This window comes from Mus musculus, chromosome 12 (assembly GCF_000001635.26).
Source record: "Mus musculus strain C57BL/6J chromosome 12, GRCm38.p6 C57BL/6J".
NCBI classification, from domain to species: Eukaryota; Metazoa; Chordata; class Mammalia; order Rodentia; family Muridae; genus Mus; species Mus musculus.
Window position 1 is genome coordinate 116,845,730 of NC_000078.6, and position 25,309 is coordinate 116,871,038.

General features: G+C 43.6%; 1 protein-coding gene across 2 annotated transcripts in view; it reads left to right on the top strand.

Moving 5' to 3' along the window:
• Positions 1–25,309, top strand: part of Ptprn2 (protein tyrosine phosphatase, receptor type, N polypeptide 2) — a 792,473-nt gene that overhangs the window by 360,035 nt on the left and 407,129 nt on the right. For both annotated transcript variants that reach the window (XM_011244019.3, NM_011215.2), the window contains one exon: positions 13,114–13,462. In XM_011244019.3, coding sequence (XP_011242321.1) covers positions 13,114–13,462 — 349 coding nt within the window. The remainder of the gene's footprint in view (positions 1–13,113; positions 13,463–25,309) is intronic.

The following is a 25,309-nucleotide window of genomic DNA, read 5'->3' on the forward strand; positions in this document are numbered from 1 at the left end:
CTCTCTCTCTCTGTGTGTGTGTGTGTGTGTGTGTGTGTGTATCTGTCTGCATATGTGTATACATGTGTTTCTGTCTCTCTATGTGTACATAATGTGTATGTGTCTTTGTGTGTGTGTGTGTGTGCATGTGCGTGTGCACGCATCTGTTTGTCTGCATATGTGTATACATGTGTTTCTGTCTTTCTGTGTGTATGTGTCTTTGTGTGTGTGTGCATGCGTGTGTGTGTGTGCGTGTGTGTCTGTGCATGTGTGTGTCTATGTGCATATGCGTTGTGTTTGTTTGTCTGCATGTGTATGCATTTGTATCTGTCTCTCTCTGTGTATGTGTCTTTGTGTGTGTCTGTCTGTCTGTCTCTCTGTGTGTATATGTGTAGTTGTAAGCAATGACTGGTGCAGATTCACAGATGTTACCTAGCCAGAAATAACATGCATGTCTACCACAGGCCCACTTTGCAGCCAGCCATGTCTGAAGAGGTGCCTCGTGGGAGGCAGTGTTTGGGGATACATCTTCTGTCTTTGTTGTCAGCACAGAGCTGAGGATGGACAGCACTTTGCATGCATGTCATAATGTTCACTTGATTTTTATTTTTTAAACCTGCTCTCATTAGTGTTTCTCTGACTATTGATTGGCAGGAAGCCAGGCTCTATGGAGCTGTCCCCAAGCTAGTTGATGTCCTTAGACTCTAGGGGAGCTGTTTGTAGACCTAAGTGCTGACTTCACAGTTTTAGGGAGCTGTCCATTGGCTTATGCTATACCAACATTCAGGGGAAGCTGTCCCTGGACCAAGGTGCTGCCTTTCCACATTCAGGGAGCTGTCTTAGGCTAGGTACTATCTTCAGTCCACACAGTGGTACCTAATACAGTAAGGAATCTGGCCCCACAGTTCCTGAGTGCCATGTCTTACTTACTCTTGTCTACCAATTGCCTACCCTTCACCAAACACCACAGACACAGTGAGCTCTCTGCACAAGCATCCCATGGTATAGGAAGTCAGGAGGGCTCATGGGACAATAAATCTACCCACACAGCTCTCATGTGCAGCCAGTGAGCCAAAGCCTGTGATGTGACAGCCACAAGGAGTTTCTGAGGATTTAGACTCAGGCCTTTGATTCTCTGTTTTCTCCTCATTGTGGACAGCTGAATTCCTCTCCCTGATGTCAGGGATAGATGCTCTGCTGGAAGAAGAGGCTAGCTGTAAATGCATAATCCATCAAGGACAAGGATGCCCACTTTTAGATGAGTGTGGTTGTGGTATTTTCAGAGCGGTATGGCCACAGGCTACAAAATGTCACTTTCAAACAGTTACTTACTAATAGAACTGAATTCACAGCCCTGGAATTCCTGTCAGGCCTGATCTTGATTTTCATTTCATCCTTAAACCAAAGTCACCGAACTTCATTTTCAAGCCTAGCTGATCCCTCTTTTCATACCAGGTTCTCAGAGAAAGAATGCTTTGTCTATGTGCAGTAAGGCTCTGCGACCTCAGCTGTGCTGCCTCACACTGTGAATGTGTGACACTCATGTGCTTGTCTGTGGGGTGAGGTGATTGTGTCTCATCCAAAGACAGAAGAGGATTGGGAAGAGTGAAGACGGGTGGCCCAGGGAAGCTAGGCAGTCGGATTGTAAAGCCAGGCTGCTTTGTGGGTTTTCTACTACTGTCCATGGCATGGCTGTCTAGTCAACTGTGTGGGGGCTTCCCAGGCTCTTTGTTCTTTTTTTTTTTCCATTTTTTATTAGGTATTTAGCTCATTTACATTTCCAATGCTATACCAAAAGTCCCCCATACCCACCCACCCCCAACCCCCTACCCACCCACTCCCCCTTTTTGGCCCTGGCGTTCCCCTGTACTGGGGCATATAAAGTTTGCGTGTCCAATGGGCCTCTTTTTCCAGTGATGGCCGACTAGGCCATCTTTTGATACATATGCAGCTAGAGTCAAGAGCTCCGGGGTACTGGTTAGTTCATAATATTGTTCCACCTATAGGGTTGCAGACCCCTTTAGCTACTTGGCTACTTTCTCTAGCTCCTCCATTGGGAGCCCTGTGATCCATCCATTAGCTGACTGTGAGCATCCACTTCTGTGTTTGCTAGGCCCCGGCATAGTCTCACAAGAGACAGCTACATCTGGGTCCTTTCGATAAAATCTTGCTAGTGTGTGCAATGGTGTCAGTTTGGATGCTGATTATGGGGTGGATCCCTGGATATGGAAGTCTCTACATGGACCATCCTTTCATCTCAGCTCCAAACTTTGTCTCTGTAACTCCTTCCAAGGGTGTTTTGTTCCCACTTCTAAGGAAGGGCATAGTGTCCACACTTCAGTCTTCATTTTTCTTGAGTTTCATGTGTTTAGGAAATTGTATCTTATATCTTGGGTATCCTAGGTTTTGGGCTAATATCCACTTATCAGTGAGTACATATTGTGTGAGTTCCTTTGTGAATGTGTTACCTCACTCAGGATGATGCCCTCCAGGTCCATCCATTTGGCTAGGAATTTCATAAATTCATTCTTTTTAATAGCTGAGTAGTACTCCATTGTGTAGATGTACCACATTTTCTGTATCCATTCCTCTGTTGAGGGGCATCTGGGTTCTTTCCAGCTTCTGGCTATTATAAATAAGGCTGCTATGAACATAGTGGAGCATGTGTCCTTCTTACCAGTTGGGGCATCTTCTGGATATATGCCCAGGAGAGGTATTGCTGGATCCTCCGGTGGTACTATGTCCAATTTTCTGAGGAACCGCCAGACTGATTTCCAGAGTGGTTGTACAAGCCTGCAATCCCACCAACAATGGAGGAGTGTTCCTCTTTCTCCACATCCACGCCAGCATTGCTGTCACCTGAATTTTTGATCTTAGCCATTCTGACTGGTGTGAGGTGGAATCTCAGGGTTGTTTTGATTTGCATTTCCCTGATGATTAAGGATGTTGAACATTTTTTCAGGTGCTTCTCTGCCATTCGGCATTCCTCAGGTGAGAATTATTTGTTCAGTTCTGAGCCCCATTTTTTAATGGGGTTATTTGATTTTCTGAAGTCCACATTCTTGAGTTCTTTATATATGTTGGATATTAGTCCCCTATCTGATTTAGGATAGGTAAAGATCCTTTCCCAATCTGTTGGTGGTCTTTTTGTCTTATTGACGGTGTCTTTTGCCTTGCAGAAACTTTGGAGTTTCATTAGGTCCCATTTGTCAATTCTCGATCTTACAGCACAAGCCATTGCTGTTCTGTTCAGGAATTTTTCCCCTGTGCCCATATCTTCAAGGCTTTTCCCCACTTTCTCCTCTATAAGTTTCAGTGTCTCTGGTTTTATGTGAAGTTCCTTGATCCACTTAGATTTGACCTTAGTACAAGGAGATAAGTATGGATCGATTCGCATTCTTCTACATGATAACAACCAGTTGTGCCAGCACCAATTGTTGAAAATGCTGTCTTTCTTCCACTGGATGGTTTTAGCTCCCTTGTCGAAGATCAAGTGACCATAGGTGTGTGGGTTCATTTCTGGGTCTTCAATTCTGTTCCATTGGTCTACTGGTCTGTCTTTATACCAGTACCATGCAGTTTTTATCACAATTGCTCTGTAGTAAAGCTTTAGGTCAGGCATGGTGATTCCACCAGAGGTTCTTTTATCCTTGAGAAGACTTTTTGCTATCCTAGGTTTTTTGTTATTCCAGATGAATTTGCAAATTGCTCCTTCTAATTCGTTGAAGAATTGAGTTGGAATTTTGATGGGGATTGCATTGAAATTGTAGATTGCTTTTGACAAGATAGCCATTTTTACAATGTTGATCCTGCCAATCCATGAGCATGGGAGATCTTTCCATCTTCTGAGATCTTCTTTAATTTCTTTCTTCAGAGATTTGAAGTTTTTATCATATAGATCTTTCACTTCCTTAGTTAGAGTCACGCCAAGATATTTTATATTATTTGTGACTATTGAGAAGGGTGTTGTTTCCCTAATTTCTTTCTCAGCCTGTTTATTCTTTGTATAGAGAAAGGCCATTGACTTGTTTGAGTTTATTTTATATCCAGCTACTTCACCGAAGCTGTTTATCAGGTTTAGGAGTTCTCTGGTAGAATTTTTAGGGTCACTTATATATACTATCATATCATCTGCAAAAAGTGATATTTTGACTTCCTCTTTTCCAATTTGTATCCCCTTGATCTCCTTTTGTTGTCGAATTGCTCTGGCTAATACTTCAAGTACTATGTTGAAAAGGTAGGGAGAAAGTGGGCAGCCTTGTCTAGTCCCTGATTTTAGTGGGATTGCTTCCAGCTTCTCTCCATTTACTTTGATGTTGGCTACTGGTTTGCTGTAGATTGCTTTTATCATGTTTAGGTATGGGCCTTGAATTCCTGATCTTTCCAAAACTTTTATCATGAATGGGTGTTGGAGCTTGTCAAATGCTTTTTCTGCATCTAACGAGATGATCATGTGGTTTTTGTCTTTGAGTTTGTTTATATAATGGATTACATTGATGGATTTTCGTATATTAAACCATCCCTGCATCCCTGGAATAAAACCTACTTGGTCAGGATGGATGATTGCTTTAATGTGTTCTTGGATTCGGTTAGCGAGAATTTTGTTGAGGATTTTTGCATCGATATTCATAAGAGAAATTGGTCTGAAGTTCTCTATCTTTGTTGGGTCTTTCTGTGGTTTAGGTATCAGAGTAATATTGGCTTCATAAAATGAGTTGGGTAGAGTACCTTCTACTTCTATGTTGTGAAATAGTTTGTGCAGAACTGGAATTACATCTTCTTTGAAGTCTGATAGAACTCTGCACTAAACCCGTCTGGTCCTGGGCTTTTTTTGGCTGGGAGACTATTGATAACTGCTTCTATTTCTTTAGGTGATATGGGACTGTTTAGATGGTCAACTTGATGCTGATTCAACTTTGGTACCTAGTATCTGTCCAGAAATTTGTCCATTTCGTCCAGGTTTTCCAGTTTTGTTGAGTATAGCCTTTTGTAGAAGGATCTGATGGTGTTTTGGATTTCTTCAGGATCTGTTGTTATGTCTCCCTTTTCATTTCTGATTTTGTTAATTAGGATTTTGTCCCTGTGCCCTTTAGTGAGTCTAGCTAAGGGTTTATCTATCTTGTTGATTTTTTCAAAGAACCAACTCCTCGTTTGGTTAATTCTTTGAATAGTTCTTCTTGTTTCCACTTGGTTGATTTCACCCCTGAGTTTGATTATTTCCTGCCGTCTACTCCTCTTGGGTGAATTTGCTTCCTTTTTTTCTAGAGCTTTTAGATGTGTTGTCAAGCTGCTAGTATGTGCTCTCTCCCGTTTCTTCTTGGAGGCACTCAGAGCTATGAGTTTCCCTCTTAGAAATGCTTTCATTGTGTCCCATAGGTTTGGGTACGTTGTCGCTTCATTTTCATTAAACTCTAAAAAGTCTTTAATTTCTTTCTTTATTCCTTCCTTGACCAAGGTATCATTGAGAAGAGTGTTGTTCAGTTTCCTCGTGAATTTTTGGCTTTCCATTATTTATGTTGTTATTGAAGATCAGTCTTAGGCCATGGTGGTCTGATAGGATACATGGGACAATTTCAATATTTTTGTATCTGTTGAGGCCTGTTTTGTGAACAATTATATGGTCAATTTTGGAGAAGGTCCCGTGAGGTGCTGAGAAGAAGGTATATCCTTTTGTTTTAGGATAAAATGTTCTGTAGATATCTGTTAGGTCCATTTGTTTCATAACTTCTGTTAGTTTCACTGTTTCCCTGTTTAGTTTCTGTTTCCACGATCTGTCCATTGATGAAAGTGGTGTGTTGAAGTCTCCCACTATTATTGTGTGAGGTGCAATGTGTGCTTTGAGCTTTACTAAAGTGTCTTTAATGAATGTGGCTGCCCTTGCATTTGGAGCGTAGATATTCAGAATTGAGAGTTCCTCTTGGAGGATTTTACCTTTGATGAGTATGAAGTGTCCCTCCTTGTCTTTTTTAATAACTTTGGGTTGGAAGTCGATTTTATCCGATATTAAAATGGCTACTCCAGCTTGTTTCTTCAGACCATTTGCTTGGAAAACTGTTTTCCAGCCTTTCACTCTGAGGTGGTGTCTGTCTTTTTCCCTGAGATGGGTTTCCTGTAAGCAGCAGAATGTTGGGTCCTGTTTGTGTAGCCAGTCTGTTAGTTTATGTCTTTTTATTGGGGAGTTGAGACCATTGATATTAAGAGATATTAAGGAAAAGTAATTGTTGCTTCCTGTTGTTTTTGTTGTTAAAGTTGACATTCTGTTCTTGTGGCTGTCTTCTTTTAGTTTTGTTGAGGGATTATCTTCTTGTTTTTTCTAGGGCGTGGTTCCCATCCTTGTATTGGTTTTTTTCTGTTATTATCCTTTGAAGGGCTGGATTCGTGGAGAGATAATGGGTGAATTTAGTTTTGTCGTGGAATACTTTGGTTTCTCCATCTATGGTAATTGAGAGTTTGGCTGGGTATAGTAGCCTGGGCTGGAATTTGTGTTCTCTTAGTGTCTGTATAACATCTGTCCAGGCTCTTCTGGCTTTCATAGTCTCTGGTGAAAAATCTGGTGTAATTCTGATAGGCTTGCCTTTATATGTTACTTGACCTTTTTCCCTTACTGCTTTTAGTATTCTATCTTTATTTAGTGCATTTGTTGTTCTGATTATTATGTGTCGGGAGGAATTTCTTTTCTGGTCCAGTCTATTTGGAGTTCTGTAGGCTTCTTGTATGTTCATGGGTATCTCTTTCTTTAGATTTGGGAAGTTTTCTTCAATAATCTTGTTGAAGATGTTTGCTGGTCCTTTGAGTTGAAAATCTTCATTCTCATCCACTCCTATTATCTGTAGGTTCGGTCTTCTCATTGTGTCCTGGATTTCCTGGATGTTTTGAGTTAGGATCTTTTTGCATTTTCCATTTTCTTTGATTGTTGTGCCGATGTTCTCTATGGAGTCTTCTGCACCTGAGATTCTCTCTTCCATTTCTTGTATTCTGTTGCTGATGCTCGCATCTATGGTTCCAGATTTCTTTCCTAGTGTTTCTATCTCCACTGTTGCCTCACTTTGGGTTTTCTTTATTGTGTCTACTTCCCTTTTTAGGTCTTGGGTGGTTTTATTCAATTCCATCACCTGTTTGGTTGTGTTTTCCTGCAATTCTTTAAGGGATTTTTGTGTTTCCTCTTTAATGTCTTCTACTTGTTTAGCAGTGTTCTCCTGTATTTCTTTAAGTGAGTTATTTAAGTCCTTCTTGATGTCCTCTACCATCATCATGAGATATGCTTTTAAATCCAGGTCTAGCTTTTCAGGTGTGTTGGGGTGCCCTGGACTGGGCGAAGTGGGAGTGCTGGGTTCTGATGATGGTTAGTAGTCCTGGTTTCTGTTAGTAAGATTCTTACGTTTACCTTTCGCCATCTGGTAATCTCTGGAGTTAGTTGTTATAGTTGTCTCTGTTTAGAGATTGTTCCTCTGGTGATTTTGTTACACTATATCAGCAGACCAGGGAGACTAGCTCTCTTCCCTGAGTTTCAGTGGTCAGAGCAGTCTCTGCAGGCAAGCTCTCCTCTTTCAGGGAGGTGCACAGTTATCTGGTGTTTGGACCTCCTCCTGGCCGAAGATGAAGGCCCAAAACAGGATCTTTCCCAGAAGCTGTGTTGCTTTGGCCTGCAGACTGCCCGCTGCGGAGTCCCAGAATCAAGGTGGCCCCCGAGGAACGTGAGGCAGAAGCCTCCCGGGCTGTGCGGACACCTGTGCTCTGACCAGGAAGGTGGCAGGTTGTCTTGGCTCTTTGTTCTTATCCTGGTAGGAGGCTTCAGGTTCCAAAGGGGAGAAGGCAAAGTGTGAGCTAGACATAGAATGGATGGGATGACAGGGAGCAGGGTGAAGCATTCTCACATGTAGCATGCAAGAAGTAGCCACGTCTGTGTTGTGCATCTTTTTCCTTTTGGAAGGCTTCTGAACCTACAGACTAAGTCATCTGCAGAGGCCCAGGTCAGTATCCATCTACACAGTCCCACTTAACTTCCTGTGAGGTTACATGACCCTCAGTTTATCATCCTGTGGCCCTACATGTTCACAGGTTTGTGAAATGTGAGCATTTTGAGCACTGGTTTCTCCTAGTAGGATCCCATCATCTCCACAATGGAGTACAACAACATTCAGGGGACTTCTTCCATTTCCTGAAGGCAGCAGTGCTGTATCCCCGTGTCTTCATGAAGGCAGGAAGAGCTGCACACAGTAGGTGCCACAAAGCCAGAGCTCTACTGGAAATTGACACCACTGGATGTTGAGGCATAGATCAAGAAATAGAGAGTGGGAGGGAGAGACAGAGACAGACAGAGAGACGGAGAGACAGAGAGACAGCGAGAGAATGAATCAAGTATAGAGAGACAGGGAGAGGAAAGAGATAGGTCTAGAGCGACATACAAACACAAAGGTGAAGAGAGAAATACACAAAGATACAGAGATTGAGACACACAGAGAGAAGTAGACACACACACACACACACACACACACACACACACACACACGGACAGGGATGGATCAGACAAGTCGAGAAAGGTAGGCAGACAGACAGAGATCTGTGACAAACTGACAAAAAGACAGAAAAAGAAAAACACCATTCTCCATGGTTCCCATGGCTAAATGGCCTTCTACCAGTGATCAGTGCTGAATGGCTGGTGCCTCCCTTTATTCCCTTGGCAACCAGAGATCCAGTGTGTCTTGCTATGAGGCCATCTCATTAAGAAGCCTTGGACATGACCCCTCCCCCACTGTCATGTCAGGCCAGAGGCTACATCTTGATCAACAGGACTGTCAACAACTGCCTTTGGGCACACCAGAAAAGATGTGTGTTATGTAGCCAACAGGGTCTTGATTTGAGTTTCCTGGTTTGTTGTGGATCCTTGGCTAAGAGAATATCTGAAGAGCTGAGTGGCCAGTGTGTCGATGAGTTTCTGTCTATACAGAGTGTCCTGTTGGACTCCCAGGCCCTCTGGGCTTTCCTGTCAGTCTGAACAATAGTTATACCAGCAGAGATTGGGTATGGTCTCTAAGAGAGGCACACTGGTCTAATAAGGAGGCTTGATGTTGCCTCTAACACTATAGCCTGAAAAGCTAACAGCAAGGGGAGCTACTGTCTCAACTACCTGGGAAGGTGGGCAAATGAGGCAGGCTTCAGCTCTGACCAGCCACACTGAATGCAATCACCCCATTCCGAAGAATATTTCTTTTCTGAACCTCTGTGTAGTGTGGTATTAATTTGCCATCGGTTTCTCTGGCCTAGCTTGTCAGTTGACCTTCAAGCTGTTTGAAGATAGGGCCATGTTAGAGTTATTCTTTTCACTAGAAGGTCACCAGAAGGTCAGCACAAAGTGGCAAGAGCAATGCTGGTGGTGAGGATGCTGCTGATAGTAGGGATGCTTCTGCTGTTGACGATGCTGATGCTATATGGGGTAATGCTCACAGGTAGGATGCTGTAGATGGTTCTGGGGTGCTGCTGCTTCTGGTGAGGATGCTGGTGGTGGTGAGGATGCTGATGCTGGTGAGGATGTTGATGCTGGTGAGGATGCTGCTTCTGGTGAGGATGCTGCTGGTGGTGAGGATGCTGATGCTGGTGAGGATGCTGATGCTGACAGCATGGCTGGACAGTGGCATCACCACATTCTTCCTCAGAGTCCTCTGTTAATCTAGGCACATCTGCCATTCGTATTCCTAATCTTTAAATCCACTTTCAAAAAAAAGGGGGATCTTTTATTTTCTGGTTTTCCAGGTTGTAATAGTACAGCTCAAGAAATCAGATGGGAGGTTCAGAGCTGTGTAGTGCACAGAGCCATGTCAGCAGTTGCTGGTGTGCTGTCTTTCCTGTTAATTTCTCACTGTGGCGAGTGGCTCTGCCCTTTCCCACACAGTGATGGTTGAGTAAGGTGTGTGCCTAGAAGAAAGTCTCTCCTGCTAAATCTCAGAGAATTCTGGGAATAGTCTCAGTTACGTTATACCTCCCGGTGGTCCTCACCCAGCACTCTAACTGGGCCCTCCATAGGATTGGAAACTTCTCACGCCACAAGTGCCCACCTTGATTTGGAAACGGACTAGAGCGTCTTCTTGATTCTAGGTTGTTAATCTTTAGGTTTTTTCCAGATTACCCAATATTACTCCTGGGAACATCTTGCTATTGATAGGTTGAGATTCAAAACTTCTTGAAGGTAGAAGAGACTGTGGAAACGTCTGTAATTTTAAACTCTGAGTGAAAGAGAAGATGGAAGGAAGAGAACAGCTGGAGCTCTCCTCCACAACCTGCTTGAGTGTCTGACTGTCAGAGGCTCAGTGATTAAAGCAATGGTGGAAGCAGTGGCCAAGGGATGTCTGCCATGCCTGTCCAGTTACATATGATTAATGCTCAGTTATTCTGGAGCATGTGTCAGGGTGGGTCTAGAATAGACCCCCTCCTTTGAGTCACCAAAGAACAAGTCCCCTTCTGGTATTGTCACCTGCCTTTAGGGTTGTAGTTGCCTCCTTTGAGGGCAACAGAGAGTCAAAGCCATTACGTGGGATGAGGGAGTGGGATACTGGGAACCAACATTTTCTGCAATTTTTTTCCCCAGGGTTTCTGATTTGTGCTGTATGTTGGAATGCTCTTTCCTCCTCTTCCCCTTAATTTGAGTCAGAGTGTATACACTGAAAGCAGATTGTCCGTCCCAGCCTGCTGCACAGATGTTGGACGAAGCCTGGTGTCTCTCCCTGGAGCTGTCCAATGTGAGGCGCTAATTAGAGATCCTCTGAGTAGAGCCGTCAGGCTGCATCAGAGAGAGGAAAGGATGCTGCAGGCACATTAATGAGCATTCGGATGAGGGCCCAGCCTCTGGTGTAGTGACCTGACCCGGTGTGCAGACAGTCTCCTGGAGAGGAGCAGCAGAGCCTGCAGCTGACTCCTTCACCTGACTTGTGGGGTATGGCTGGAGGGCTGCTCTCTTGACAGTATTCTTGCTCGCAAGCCCCTCCTCTTCTGACTTATTATTTTCTAAAAGAACAACTGATTGCAGCTTGACTTGCACAAAAACTAAACCATTGAGATGATAGAGTTATGTCATTTTTGAAACAATAACAACGGCAGAAAAAGAATCGAAGAGGTAATGTTGAAACTCCTTCATCAGAAGAAGTAACTTCCAAAAGGTGCAGTGATCTGTTCAAATTCCTTCACAGGAACATGTTTCACCCATGTCAAACATTTCCCAGCTTTCAGCTTGCTGTAGGAAAACTCGCCCCTAACCTTAAGCCTGAGCATCAGGACCTGAATTCAGGTGCCCAGCACTCCTGTAAAATCCAGGCATGATGACACATTCCAAAGAAGAGCAGGAAGAGACAGGAGCACCCTTGAGGATTTCAGGCCAGCTAGCCTTGCCAAATTAATGAGGTCCATGTTCAGTGAGAATTTTGTCTCAAAATACCAAACCAGAGAATAATAGAAGGCACATAATGCTACCTTCTGGTCTCCATATGCACATGTAGATCTGTATACACCCAGCAATAATTTTCTCTGTCTCTGTCTCTGCCTCTGCCTCTGTCTGTCCCTCCTCACTCTCCTGCTCTCATTCACTCCTGATTGGACATTACCACATGCAAGAGTCTAAGCTACTTACATTAATGACATTTATGGCTGCAAACCTCATCCAGAGCTGTTCCCTTTTACTTAGATAGATCATGTGCTCCAAGCATAAAGGCAAAAGATACCAATGAATGCAGTTTGAAAATATGTGTGGGGGTGGGACCATTGGACCTTCCCTACCATCAAGGTAGCTCTCAGTAGGCTTCCAGAACAACCTTCCTTGTTTTGATGATCTCGAAACTGGAATGTACTGTGTATGTCTGTGGAATGTTGGTGAGGTCATTTGTCAGAGTAGAATCATGAGATGCCTAACATTTCATTTCATACCATGCTCAGGTAATGGACCTTCATTGTTCTAGCTACAGAAAGCATAGAGAAGACATGTTCTCCTGGATTCGAGGGGCCATGTCAAGTGGAGAACAAACTAGTAAATAACAGTGCAGTATGTAATAATGTGCTCCAGCAACATTGCAGTATAGGACATCAGTGCATAAATAGTAGGATTTAGACTCACTTCAGTGAATAGTCAGATCTGGGGAAAGAAGTGGCTCCAGACAAGGCACTTGGAATCTCTATTAAAGGGGAGTTGTGTTTACAAGAAAGCTATGCTCTCGAGTCACAGAGAACACTGGCACAAGCAGCTGATTCTGAAATTTCTCCAGAAAAGATGTACACATGGCCACTGTGCACATAAGATTTCTCAACATCAATAGCCACCAGAGGGATGCAATCAAAACAAAACAACCACAAAACACGATGATATGGTACTTCCCAGCCACAAGCATGGCTGGTATAAGTAACTATAGGGATAATAAAATGACAGTGTTGAAGAGACTCCAAACCCAATTCTTTGTTTGATAGAGCCTCAAAAGAAGCTGGCACCTTTTGCACAGTGTTAAATATAATGATACTATGACCCTGTGAATTCATCTCTTAGGCTTATATGCACCAACATTTGTCCATCTTCCAGACTTGGCAGTATACAGTTATTTAATAGCATTATTCAAAGTAGCACAAAGTGGAAGACTAGATGTCCACCATGTGATCTATGAATAAGCAGAATGTGGTAACAATACATGGAGGAGACTCACTCAGCCTAAAACAGGAAGGGGGACCTTGGCACACGCCATGGAGTAGGCCAGATTCAAATGGCTACATGCTATGAGGTTCCATTTACAGAAATGTCTGCAGAGGAACACACTCTCAGGTGCATAAAGTAAAACTGGTTGCCTGGGGGTGATGAGAGAAGAATGGGAACCTGAACAATGTTCTGATGAGGGGATGTTACGAGATTACTTAGTGGTGATGTTTGCACATCTGTGAGCCCACTAAAAACCACAGGATTGTATGATTTCATGGCCTGCTGCATCTCTAGAAAGTGCTACATAAAAACCATTGTCATGGTAATTAAGAAGTGTGGAGCTTGGCCATTCAACAAGGCTCATACATCAGAGAAGCTTTCTGCCACTGGGCCACTCGGATGGAGCCCAGGCCTCTTGAGCATGGGTGGTTGATGGTGAAGACCTTACTTCATCTCTTCTTTCCCTCTAGGGTGAAGACTCTTCCCCTGAGAACATCCTGACCTACGTGGCCCACACATCAGCACTGACCTATCCTCCTGCAACCCGGGCCAAGTATCCTGATAACCTTCTGCGGCCCTTTAGCCGGCTCCAGCCAGATGAGCTCAGCCCCAAGGTAGACGGTGACATAGACAAACAGAAGCTGATTGCAGCACTGGGCGCCTACACTGCTCAGAGGCTTCCTGGAGAAAATGACCCAGAGCCACGGTACCTTGTACATGGTTCCGCGAGAGCACCAAGGCCATTCTCAGCAACTGCTTTGTCTCAGAGATGGCCTCCACCTCCTGGAGACGCCAAAGACTCCCCGAGTATGGATGATGGTGAGTATTTTGGTGGCCCACTCTCATCATATTGATGATTTCTTCTTGGAGGGTATTTCCATCACATGCCTGTTGTAGACACAGTGTGACAAACTGATCTTATGTGAGTTCAGAGTTCCCCATTGCAGAGAGGAATCCTGCCATGGGGATACCCTCAATAGCTGGGGAAGAGGCAAGTACTCTGGGTATAGATGACTGGCTTAGCTCTTACCTTTTAAGACTGAACCTTGGACTGTGTCATCTGTCCTGTGTTTTCCAGCACAGACTAGGAATGCTGTCAGGTGTTCCATGCCATGCCATTCTAGGAGGCCAAATTTATGGCTAACCTCCAGATATGGTTAAGTAGTTAATCCTCAGAGATGTCCAGTCTACAGTTAGCACCACCCACAGTGCAGTGGTGTATAGTGTAGACCTCAATGTGGCCCTTATCAGTGCTGTGGTTTTCAGTTTTATGGGAAGAGTGGTGAACCTGTGTGCCTGTCTATAGTGCAGTGGGGGCCAACTGTAGAGGGATGGCAGCTTGGGTGCTTGCTGGATCCTTCTCCTTTATCACTTATAGAATGTTCTAGTCCTCTTGCTTTCTAATAACCATTCTGGAAGACTATCTCAAAGCAGACATATTATGCTGTGCCTCTACCAATAGAGACATGTGGATCCTACAGCTAAGCAGACAGCACCCTGAGGAGTCAGCTGAGGGCCGCTATGGCAGTGCTTGTCAGCTGTGAGCAAAGCTCACTTTTCATCAACAGTCCTGGTTCTCGCCGCTGCTTTCCAGACAGGCAGCCTCATTTGCACGTTTCTATTGCCTATTAGAATGTTGTTAACATTTTCAGGAATGCAGTTACCACAAGGCCATTAAGAATATTTCCTTCTCGTTGCTGATTGAGGGACAGCATGCATGAACCAGGCAGTATGCCCACTAGCGATACTGCATACACACTCTGTGTTTGCTAAGAGGACTGTATGTAGCCAACAGCTGGTCTTCCCTTACAGTGTCGTGCCTGTGCTGGTGATTTTAAAGCACCGGCACTTTGAGGGACCCCTTATCTTGACCATACTGTCTTCTGCACCTCCCCAGCTCCTGGACTCTCTTAACTGGCCTCACTTGTCTGCACAGCCTCCTGTCTTTGCATATAGATGATAAACTTGGTCCTTGCCCATTACCTCAGTAAGTCCGCTAAGGGGAGATGCCCATGCCTTTTCTGTGTCCCCCGCTGTTTCTCCTCTATGGTCTTCCTCTTCTCTCTGACTCCCCTTACTCTATTTCTTTTTCCATCTCCCACAACCTAAAAAGTAAAAATCCCATTTATTGCTGGACTCTGCCACAGTGATTAGAGAGGAGAAGAGGGAGATACCATTTTTCTACCAGTGGATGAAAATCTAACTGGAAAATGGGATGCTTGTGGATAGAGTGCCCCGCCTACAATCTCCATGGTCCTGTGGTCCTGCTGCTTGCCCAGTGTGCAGTCTACTTTCCCAAACTGCTGTAAGAATGGTCTTCTTAACCTCACTGCATGCTTTTAAAAGCACCACATAAAATGCTAAACACACACACACCACCACCACCACCACCACCACCACCACCACCAAAACCGTACTGGGTGGGGAACCCTGTGCATGTCACAGCAGCTTCAGCACATGGCCTGGGTCCCCATGCTTCTGCACCCCCACCCTTCCCGCATGATTTTGAACTGAACTCAGTCACTGTTATTGTACCTGCCCATGCTCCAATATGGTGGAGAGAGATAAGGACCAATGTATAGTCCCAACCACAGTGGCATCATTGCACATGAGTGTTCATAGTGACAGGGCCACAGAGTGTCTTTTCAGGGCTCACCTTTCCCAACTGCATAATGGCTCTCACAACAGAGCCTATGTAGGCCTTGGGCTTCTGGAAATATCTAGGCTTTTCCTCATTCTTGTCTGCAGTAGTTTTTCTCACCATCCAGGTCAGTTTTCTGAAGGAGTTTATCATATTATACATTTTTGTTAATTGTATCCCAGTGGTGTTTAACTATTTCTGCTCTGTGCCTGGCATATGACCGTTCTTGTTAGACCTTAGGGATTTGTGGAGGTGCTCTGTGCTTCTGGGTGCTGCCCACTGCCCGACCCTTGTCTCTTTTAAGTTTGCTGGTGGAGTGGAACACCTTCCCTTGTGGCGGGCTCTGGCTTTATCATTAATATACAACTCATGAACTGGAAAGATCCTCAATCCCTTTGTTTTCTGAGCCCATTCTAGAAAAAGCACTCAACCCAATCAGCTCCTTACATTATTCAGGTGGATTTGTAGTGAGTGTCCCCAACCCCCATTGTGGCCCATGGGCTCAGAGAAGGCAGGACACCATGCTCTCCTGTTGTGTCCTGAGACTAGCTTGGACAGTTGCATTGCTCGCTGGGTGAATAAATGAGTGGACACATCTGCAAATTATCCCAAGCATTGCTCACTCAGCCCTCAAAAGCTGTGTTGTCATCAACTTCAATTTCCAGGAGAGAGAAAAAAATACCTCAGAGGTTAATGGTCCCGGAGCAAACACCTGGATCACTTCAGGGAAAGTTGGATTCACCAAGAACCAGCTGCCTAAATATCAACTAAACGCTATTCAGTTTTCTGCTCTGGTTAACAGCTCCTGGACTTTGGCCATTAAATCACAGTTTTGAAACCTTTTTATATGTGAATATGCAGTTACTGTACAACAGGACCGACAATGTCCCAGCTAGACACCCTACACCATCAAGTGAAACCTGTAATGCCAGGAATGGGCCTTGGTAAAAGACTGTTGGTTGTGTGCCTAACCCACTGCAAACATAACAAATGTACACATTTGCATAACAGATACACGAGAGTTATCCTACTTCCCCCAGGAGATGTGGGAGGTCCCCACACTTCACAGGACTTCCGGGGCTCTTCGCTGAGTTTTGCCACTAGGTAGTAGTGGCCCACATGACTTGTCTTTTTACACTTTCACTTGGACTAGCTCTCCCCAGTCCCTGGACAAAAACTTAAGTGGCATAAAGTTCTGTATCCATTGTTTTGTTGTTGTTGCTGTTTTACTTTGTTTTAAGCTGAAGGGCTAGCCAGATGGCTTATTGTGTAAGAGTTCTTACTGCACAAGCATGAGGACCTGAAGTCAGATGCCAGCATCCACTGAAAACCTGGGAATGGCCAGGATGTTCCTGTAAACCCGCACTGTAGGAGCAGACAGGAGAATGACTGGAGCCAAGTGACCTAACTCCGGGTTTAGTGAGAAACTGTCTTAAGACAACAAAACAGAAAGTGACAGAGCAAGTCCCCTCTAGTCTCTACACATGCACACAGGCATGCACTCACACAGAGCTGTTTGGCTTCTACTTTCTCATCCTTACCAAGGCCACATATGTAATACTTTCTCCTTCCTTCTCCCATAACCACAAGAAATGAGAAGATAGACTGCTTGAATGGAGAGTCTTATGAAACACACCCTAAAAACAATGGGTGTCTGTCCCAGCATGCATCTGGGGCACTTCTCATATACTTACCGCTGAGAAATGAATGACACTTAACTGTAATACACCCCTCAAACTGTAGACAGCACATTGTACCATTGTTGGATTGTTTTCGGTGGATTCAGACAATGTACTGATGTAGAAACCCAGGTGAAGAGAGAATAAAATAATAACTTTTTTTCCTGAATCTTTTGAAAATAAGCAACATTTAAATGGAGTTCAGCAATCAAATGGACGATGTGTCTTTCACACAAGAGGCATGGTCAGTTCTTCAGGATGATGAAGGTTTTAGACCTGATGATGACAGTAGTGGTGGTGGTAGTGATGATGATGGTGGTGGCAATTATGGGGATCATTATAGAGATGTCGATGGTGATAATGAAACAATAATTAAGGCGGTGTGATGTGATAGTGAAGAGGGTGACAATGGTAGGATATTAAAGGGTGATGGTGGTCATGGTGATGATGAAGATTGTAAGGACGTTGGTCATGAGGATGGTAAAGGTGGTAGTGGTGATGGTGAAGGTGGTGACAGGATGCCGGTGATGGTGACAGTAAGGAATGATGATGAAGATGTGGAGGATGCTGAAGTTAGGAATAGCAAAGGTGGAATGGGGGTCACTTAAGAAGCAAGATAAGTGTGGATGTGACTAAAACATCCTTCCTGTATATTACTGTTTACTACAGAGCAAATGCTATTATGTGTATCTCACATCTTGCTCACTGAAGCAGGTCTGCAGTGAACCCTCTGCATGCTATCACTCACTCACTAAAGCATGTAACGGCTTGTTTGAGCCACCCTGCAAAGACATATAATTTTAGTGGGTCAGGCCTGCACAGCTGTGCATGCAGAGTCATTGTGAGGTGATCTCCTATTCCAGGCCTACATATTTGATGTTCTGACATTTCATGTAATTGCCCTGCTAGAGCTCACACAAAGCATTGAAAGCTACTTAAAATGTCATTATGAGCTAGCCAGAGCTCGGCGATGTGGAGTTCAATGGACAGAACAGAAGCAGATCTACTTTGATGGCATTTGACTGTGCTGAGCTGTACTCCATCTTCCAGCAGGGCAGCTGGGCTTTTAGATAAGCATTTTTTCAGTACAACCCTTTAAGAGGTTGACAATGATGCCTTTGTGATAGTGTAGACAGAAGATGCCTAGTGCATACTTCATAGCAGTTATGTGGAGATGGCTTCCGTTTTATGTTACTGACTCCCTCTTTTGCTAGAAAGCAACCTAGAACTTTCCACAGTATCCCTCAAGTGCTCATAAGCTATAATTCACTATATGCACACATGGGGAAATTCATTCTCAGAGCATGTGTGGAGTCTCACTCACATATATGGCCCTCTTTTGGTATCCATGCCTGCAGAGGGTAGTATCTTCCAAACACATAGCCTCTTGATTTAGTTACTGTGCTCATCTTTACACTATATTCCAACGACACATTCCAATTGTACTCCATGTGCATATAATGAGGTTTAACATACATCCAGAAATTGTTTTAATTACTTTTTATCCTCTATCATTTATACATTTTATTAATTTTTATTAAGTATCCAATTTATACTTTCTCTTTTATAACTTAGACTCCAAAGTTAAAACAGCGAGCTCCAACCTCTGATAAGGTATAATTTGGATTTTATCTTTTAAAAAATCAGTAAATTAATTTGTTTGATAATAAAAATATGTAACAGACTTCTAAAAATAATTTCAAAAATGAAGGGTTTTAGGCTTTGAATATTTTAAAGATTTATAGTAAGTTTGGAAAGATGGTTTTCTGTTTATGTCAACTTGTCAGCTTGCAGGGTGAAATACACGCAGTCGTTTACAAATAGATTATTTTGCAAAAGTTTGGAGGCTATTTAGTTGAAATTCCAGAGAGAAAGTTGCTGCATGAACACTGAAATGTGTGACAGGTTGGGTGACAGTCATCCTGAATACCTGTCTGTTTTATGGGGAAAAAAATAGTGGTGGAAAATGTCACTTGGTCATCTCATGGGGCTTGTTTCCTTTGTTTTGTTTTGAAACATGAACTTGCTGTATAGTCCAACTGAACTATAATGCCAGAACCTCTTGCTTCAGCCTCTGAAGAAAAGATTGAAAATTAAGGGCATAATTTTATGGACGGCTATAATATTGTTCATAGACACACATACACACCACAAACATCCATATGTACCATATACATATAACACACATATATACATATATAAATGAATGCATACCACACATCTATGACACATGCTTGCACATTCATACACATATCTATACACACCCCAAAATGTTTTGAACCTAGAAAGACTTAGCATATATTGTCAGTGTCTTAGTTAGGGTTTTACTGCTGTCAAGAGGCACCATGACATGGCAACTGTTATAAGGACAATTTAAACTGTTATAAGGACTGTTAAAGGACATTTAATTGGGGCTGGCTTACAGGTTCAGAGGTTCAGTCCATTATCATCAAGGGAAAAGCATGGCAGCATCTAGGCAGGCATGGTGCAGGAGGAGATGAGAGTTCTACATATTCATCTGAATTCAGCTAGCAGAAGACTGGCTTCCAGGCAGCTAGGATGAGGGTCTTAAAGTCCACACCCCAGTGACACAACACTACAACAAGGTCACACCTACTCCAACAGGGCCACACCTCCTAATAGTGCCACTTCCTGGACTGAGCATATACAAACCATCACAATTAGCAAACTTAATTTATATGCCTGGCCAACGATTAGGATATTGTGAGCCAGATGTGGTGGTGCAGTCCTGTGATCCCAGTACTTCAGAGAATGGATGCATACATGGAGATAGATGGATACCTAGTTGGGTTTATTGGATGGTAGGTAGGTGGAGATTAATGATAGATGGATGTATAGAGATTGCAAGGATGGGTGGAGTGTGTGTGTGTGTGTGTGTGTATGTATGGATGGATGGATGGATGTATGGATGGATGGATGGATGGATGAATGAATGGATACTTGAGTGGATGGAAGGTTGAGTGGAACTTGGGGCCTGCCTTTAATGGCCAAATTTCACATTTTATTTTTATATACACACTTATACTTTGACAAAAATATTGTATTAAAAATCATAATCTTTTTTTAATTAGGTTTTATTTTATTTTATATGTATGATTGTCTTGCCTGAATTTATGTATGTGAACCATGTGGAGGCCAGAAAAGGGTGTTATATCCCATAGTACTAGAGCTGCTATGTATGTGAACCACAGTATGGGTACTGAGAACTGAACTAGGATTATCTGCAAAAGTATCAAGTATTTTACCATTGAACAATCTCTTCAAGTGCCAAAGTACAATATTAATCTGGGTAATGGGCATATTGAGAGGTTGTAGCTGGCCTACATGGCTGAGCATCTAAGGGCTCTCGACTGTTTTTCCATGTTACTTGGTCAAGGTTTGCACTGAGGGGCATTCGCAATCCATATCATTAGCCCATTACTGAGACAGTGTTTGTGATGTGCCAAGGCCTTAAGATATGACTTCACCAGATGACATTATATACCTTATTGGCTTTTGTTGTTCAATAAATGAATAGTGACAGTGAGATAAAAACTCCCTGAATTCTGGGACAAGACTCAGACTATCCCTCATGTGGGACTATCAAACCTATGCCAGAGTTCCATCTCTCTCAGCTGTGTGAAGTCACTTTTGGGACATGGCATTCATCCTCCTTTCTAGTCAGTTCTTCCTCTTGATGATCCAGCTCCACAGCCCTAAGGGGCATAATGCCGCAGGAATGGCGTTGTGATTTCCAGGAACTTCATTCATGCTTGTGACCCAAAGTCATAGTCCCTGCTCTAGAAGGAAAGAAGGGGATCTTATATAGACCTGGAATTATTTGACCCCAAAAAAGTGGTAAGTGGCTCTCCATAGCCTTAGTGCTTGTGGATTCTGGTAGCTCTGTGCCTACAGATCAAGCAGGGTTAGGGTTAGCTTTTGTATGGTGAGCTTCATCTTTGTTAAATTTCTCTCTCTGACCCTTTCCCCCTTGACTACCTGCAGTCTCTCTGGTTGGCATGCTAGTTTCCGGAGCTGGATGCTCTCCTTGTCCCCAAGGCCCATATGAATGGAGCACAGTATTGCCAAGGACTTGAGCCACACTGTGATACTTTCCTGCTCATGGTGAAGTGGTGTGTGTGTGTGTGTGTGTGTATGTGTGTGTGTGCACGCACACACACCATGATGAGTTTGGCCTTGTGACCACTACTGAAGGAAGTGAGAGAGAAACGCTCTGTAAAACGTCATGCATCTTTTGTTTGTTTGTTGTTTGTTTGTTTTTCACCCTTGGAGCGAGATGTTCAGCCACAAAGGCATCTTCTCACTCATGACTGTTCCCATAGGCTTCCCTTTTAGAGTAGCTTGGAGAGTTCAGAAGAGGCTCCATAGCAGTGCGACCAGAAGTGCAATGAGAACTCACTGAGGGAGGAATGTCAACAAGGGCAAGGACAACTGGGAATTGTCTTGTAACTTAAATTCACTTCAAGGGCTCTAAAATACCAATCTTTGTAACACCAGGGGTCTGAATGACCCAGAGCACCATCTTCTGTCCTCGCAGCTGTAAGACTCGTAGTAACCAGACATGACATCGTGATGCACATGCAAATCCAGCATCTGAGTCCTCAAGAGCTCAGAGGGCTGTAGAATAGGCTGGGCTCAGTCCAGTTTATCTGAGGATCTGTGGAGTGGTCTTACAGTCCCCTCTGGTTCTGGGCACAGTACACATTGTTCTGCATTGGGAGTATGGAGTAGGTGTGAAGGTTTCTGTGTGCTGTGTGTTTAGTGTGACAGGCTTGCCCACGTGTAACTATACTGCTTTTGTGCCCAGAGTCCACTCCTGCCTGTTGATGGGAGGAGGAGATGAGCAGTACACTTGAAATGTGTAACTCTAGCTCAAAGGAGAAAAGTCTGGAAAATGCAAAAAGCCTACGTACCTTACTGGTAAGAATCAGATGCTTCTACTTCAATAAGTTAAGGATTGGTGTGAGACCCAATGTAGACCTAGGTGACCTCTATGACTGGTGGCACTGTCAGGTTGCCTCAGGAAGGTGGAGACACAGAGCTGAGCTGTCATATCTAAGCCTTGAGATAGAGATGCCAAAACTGAACTCTTACAGAAAGAAATCTAGGGTTCCCTTATACTTGAGAAGTTGGCCTCCACCAGACTTAGAATCTGTTATTCTGTTAGAGTTGAGGCAGAATCTGCATATAATGAGATGCATGGACAGAACTGTGCATAGGAACGAGTTTGGTGGTGTGTGTGCTTAGGTAACCACCCCCAGCTTGCAAGATCCCCATGCACCCCACTGACAGTTGCAGTTCTGAAGTGAGGCTGTCCTATGAGATCATCAGTGATGATGCTGGTCCTTCTCAGTCAAGTGTCCTTGAGTGCACATTTCCACGGCACTGCTTATGTCTAACTCCCATCAACAGGCAGGAGAGGAGTCTGGACACAAAAGCAGTGTTGTTACATGAGCGGAGAGCCATGGCACGTCTGCCCACCCCAGCCTTGTTCCTCTCTGACTCTGAGTGGATAACTAGTCTAGCTGCTGTTTCTCTGCTCTCTGGGAATATGGCACCTCTGAGGAAGAGCACATGTATTTACCTATGTGAGTGATTGCAGAACCTCTAACAAGAACTGTGGAATTCATCTTCCCTCAAACTACATGGTCAACCCCCTGTTTTTTCACGTACCTCCAAAATAGATGCCATATTCTCTGACCCCATGAGCTGCCCTTTCTTCCCTTGGATTTCTTGAGCTTTGAGGGGAGAGATTTAGGGCTGAGTGTTCCAAGGCCTCTCGCTCTCTGTATAATGTCTGGCTGTAGGTGTCTGTATGTCTTCCCATCTGCTGCAAAGGAAGCTTCTCTGATGATGGCTGAACATGGTACTGATCTATGAGAATGTCGTTAGGAGTTATTTTTGTTACTCTTTCTGTTTGTTTGTTTTGGCTTTTTTAGAACAGTAGAATTTGATTTTAACCTTGGTCCTTCAGTTATCTAGTCTCCGGCTATTGATCATCAAAGCAGTGTCAGGTATGGGGTATGGGTTCCATTTTGTAGAGTGGGCCTTGAGTCAAATCAGATATTGGTTGGTTACTCCCGTAAGTTTTGTGGCACCACTGCACACCACTTGCAGACAGGGCAGCATGGTAGAACAAAGGGTTTGTGTCTGCCTTGGTGTTTATGTTTAGTTTTTGGTAGCATGCCGAGTAGCTTTCTGTACTAAAGATATTAGAACACAGGGGTAAAGGCTGTCTGTAGGCAAAAGCTTGACTTCTCTGTTTTCCATGAATCGTGGAGGTGTTAATGATGCCTTGTTAATTTATTGAGAACAATCTATAGTCTTGGCAACCGTCTGGGTTGTTGGGGGAGTCCTATGAGTTCCTTTTCCCCAACAATTCAATGAGATGTAATCCAACTCCAGTGAGAAGCTTTATTTGTTAACAAGAGATGGCTAGTTGGCACTCTGACTCCCCTATTATTTGGCAATTTCATTTAGATAGCCTTCTAATATTTTAGGAAGAATCTACTGTATTAGGTTTCCCTATTATCCATCAAATGACCCTTAATTTTTAGATGTCTCTTCCCACATTCCCTCCTACTACCCCCTTCCATCCCCCTCTCCACTTGATCCTTTGTTCCAGCCCTCATCCATTCACAACTATCTCTTTTATTTCCCTTTCCTAATGAGATCTATCTGTCCCCACTAATCTCTAACTCTGTACCTAGCCTTAGTAGCTCTATAGATTATAGCTTGGTTATCATTGACTTAAGAGCTAACATCCAAATATAAGTGAATATATATCAAGCTTGTTGTTTTAGGTCTGAGATACCTCACATGGGATGATGCTTTTCTACTTCCACCCATTTACCTGCAAATTTCACTTTAAAAAAGCAACTGAGCAATACTCCATTATATAGATGAACTACATTTTCTTTATTCATTTTTCTGTTGAGGGGCATCTAGGTTGTTTCCAACTTCTGCTTTGTGAATAGACCAGCAATGAACATCAAATGAGCAAATGCCCCTGTGGTAGGATGAAATGGTTTTGGGATATAAGCTGAAGAGTGCTATAGCTGAATCTTGGGGTAGATGATTTTCATCTTCCCAAAGAACTGCCACACTGATTTTCATAGCGGATGTTTAAGTTTAAAATCCTAGTACCAATGGATGAGCATCCTTCTTCACACCCTTACCAGCATGAGCTGACATTTGTTTTATTGATCTCAGTTAGCCATTATGGCAGGTAGAAGATACAAATCTTGAACTAGTTTTGATTGGCATTTCCCAGTCCCTAAGGGTGTTGAACACTTCTTTAAGTGTTTCTCAGATGTTTGAGTTTCCTCTTGAGAATTCTTTGTTTATATCTGCACCCCACTTTAATTTTTTGTTTGTTTGTTTTATTAATATCTAGTTTCCTGACAATTTTTTGTTTCATTTGTTTCATTTTTGTTTTATAGGCTGCTGCTTTGTATAAATGATAGTGTCCTGCCTGTGCAGAGGGCCTGAATATCCTCAGTCATAGTTTGTCTTGTTTGTTGAAAGTCAGGGTTAAGTTTCAACTCCCCTTGTATGCAAGCCACTCTACACTGTACTTGGCTCTGTACACATAGGAACTGGACTAGTTGACAGATCCTTCTAAAGGGTTTTCCAGCACCAGCTAAACTTATGTATTATCCCAATCCTCTCATGATATTGCTCTTTCATGAGCACTGTCTTTTGCTGTCCCTTCCTTGAAGATGAGGTCTTGTGGGTCTCCAGTTTCTGCTGATCGGGCTCTATGAGACTGTGGCCACAGGGACTCCCAGCATGCCCCACTGCACATCCTGTCTCTTTCTGGCCCTGGGCACTTCTCCCTTCACACAGCATTATCCCTGAATGTCCACCCACAGTATGCTTACACATAAACTTCAGGGGGCTGTCTCAGCCTCTCAGTATTGCTACATCCTTATATTCCAGACACTACCTATGTTTCCAGACATTTGAACTTGAGGGAACTTTCCTGCCCTCAACCTCACACTGAGGTCTAGAAGTTGTTCAGGAGCAAAACTGGGCAGATGCAAGGGAACCTTGGTTTCCCTGCCCACATCTGTCTGTGATGGAGGATGTCTGACACTTGTGGGACCAAGTCAATGGGGCTTTGTATCAAAGCAGAGAGGGAGATTGGGAGAAGAAATGAGGGCAAGGGGAGTGAGAAGGAGGTAGGAAGAGAGGGGATGAGAAACACCCATAGAGAAGCACACACTTGGTCTCAGACAATATTCTCGTGGTTGTTTCTCATTGTAAAAGTATGGCATAGCAACTGTTAGTTGAATACAAAGCCCAAAGCAGACACATAAAATG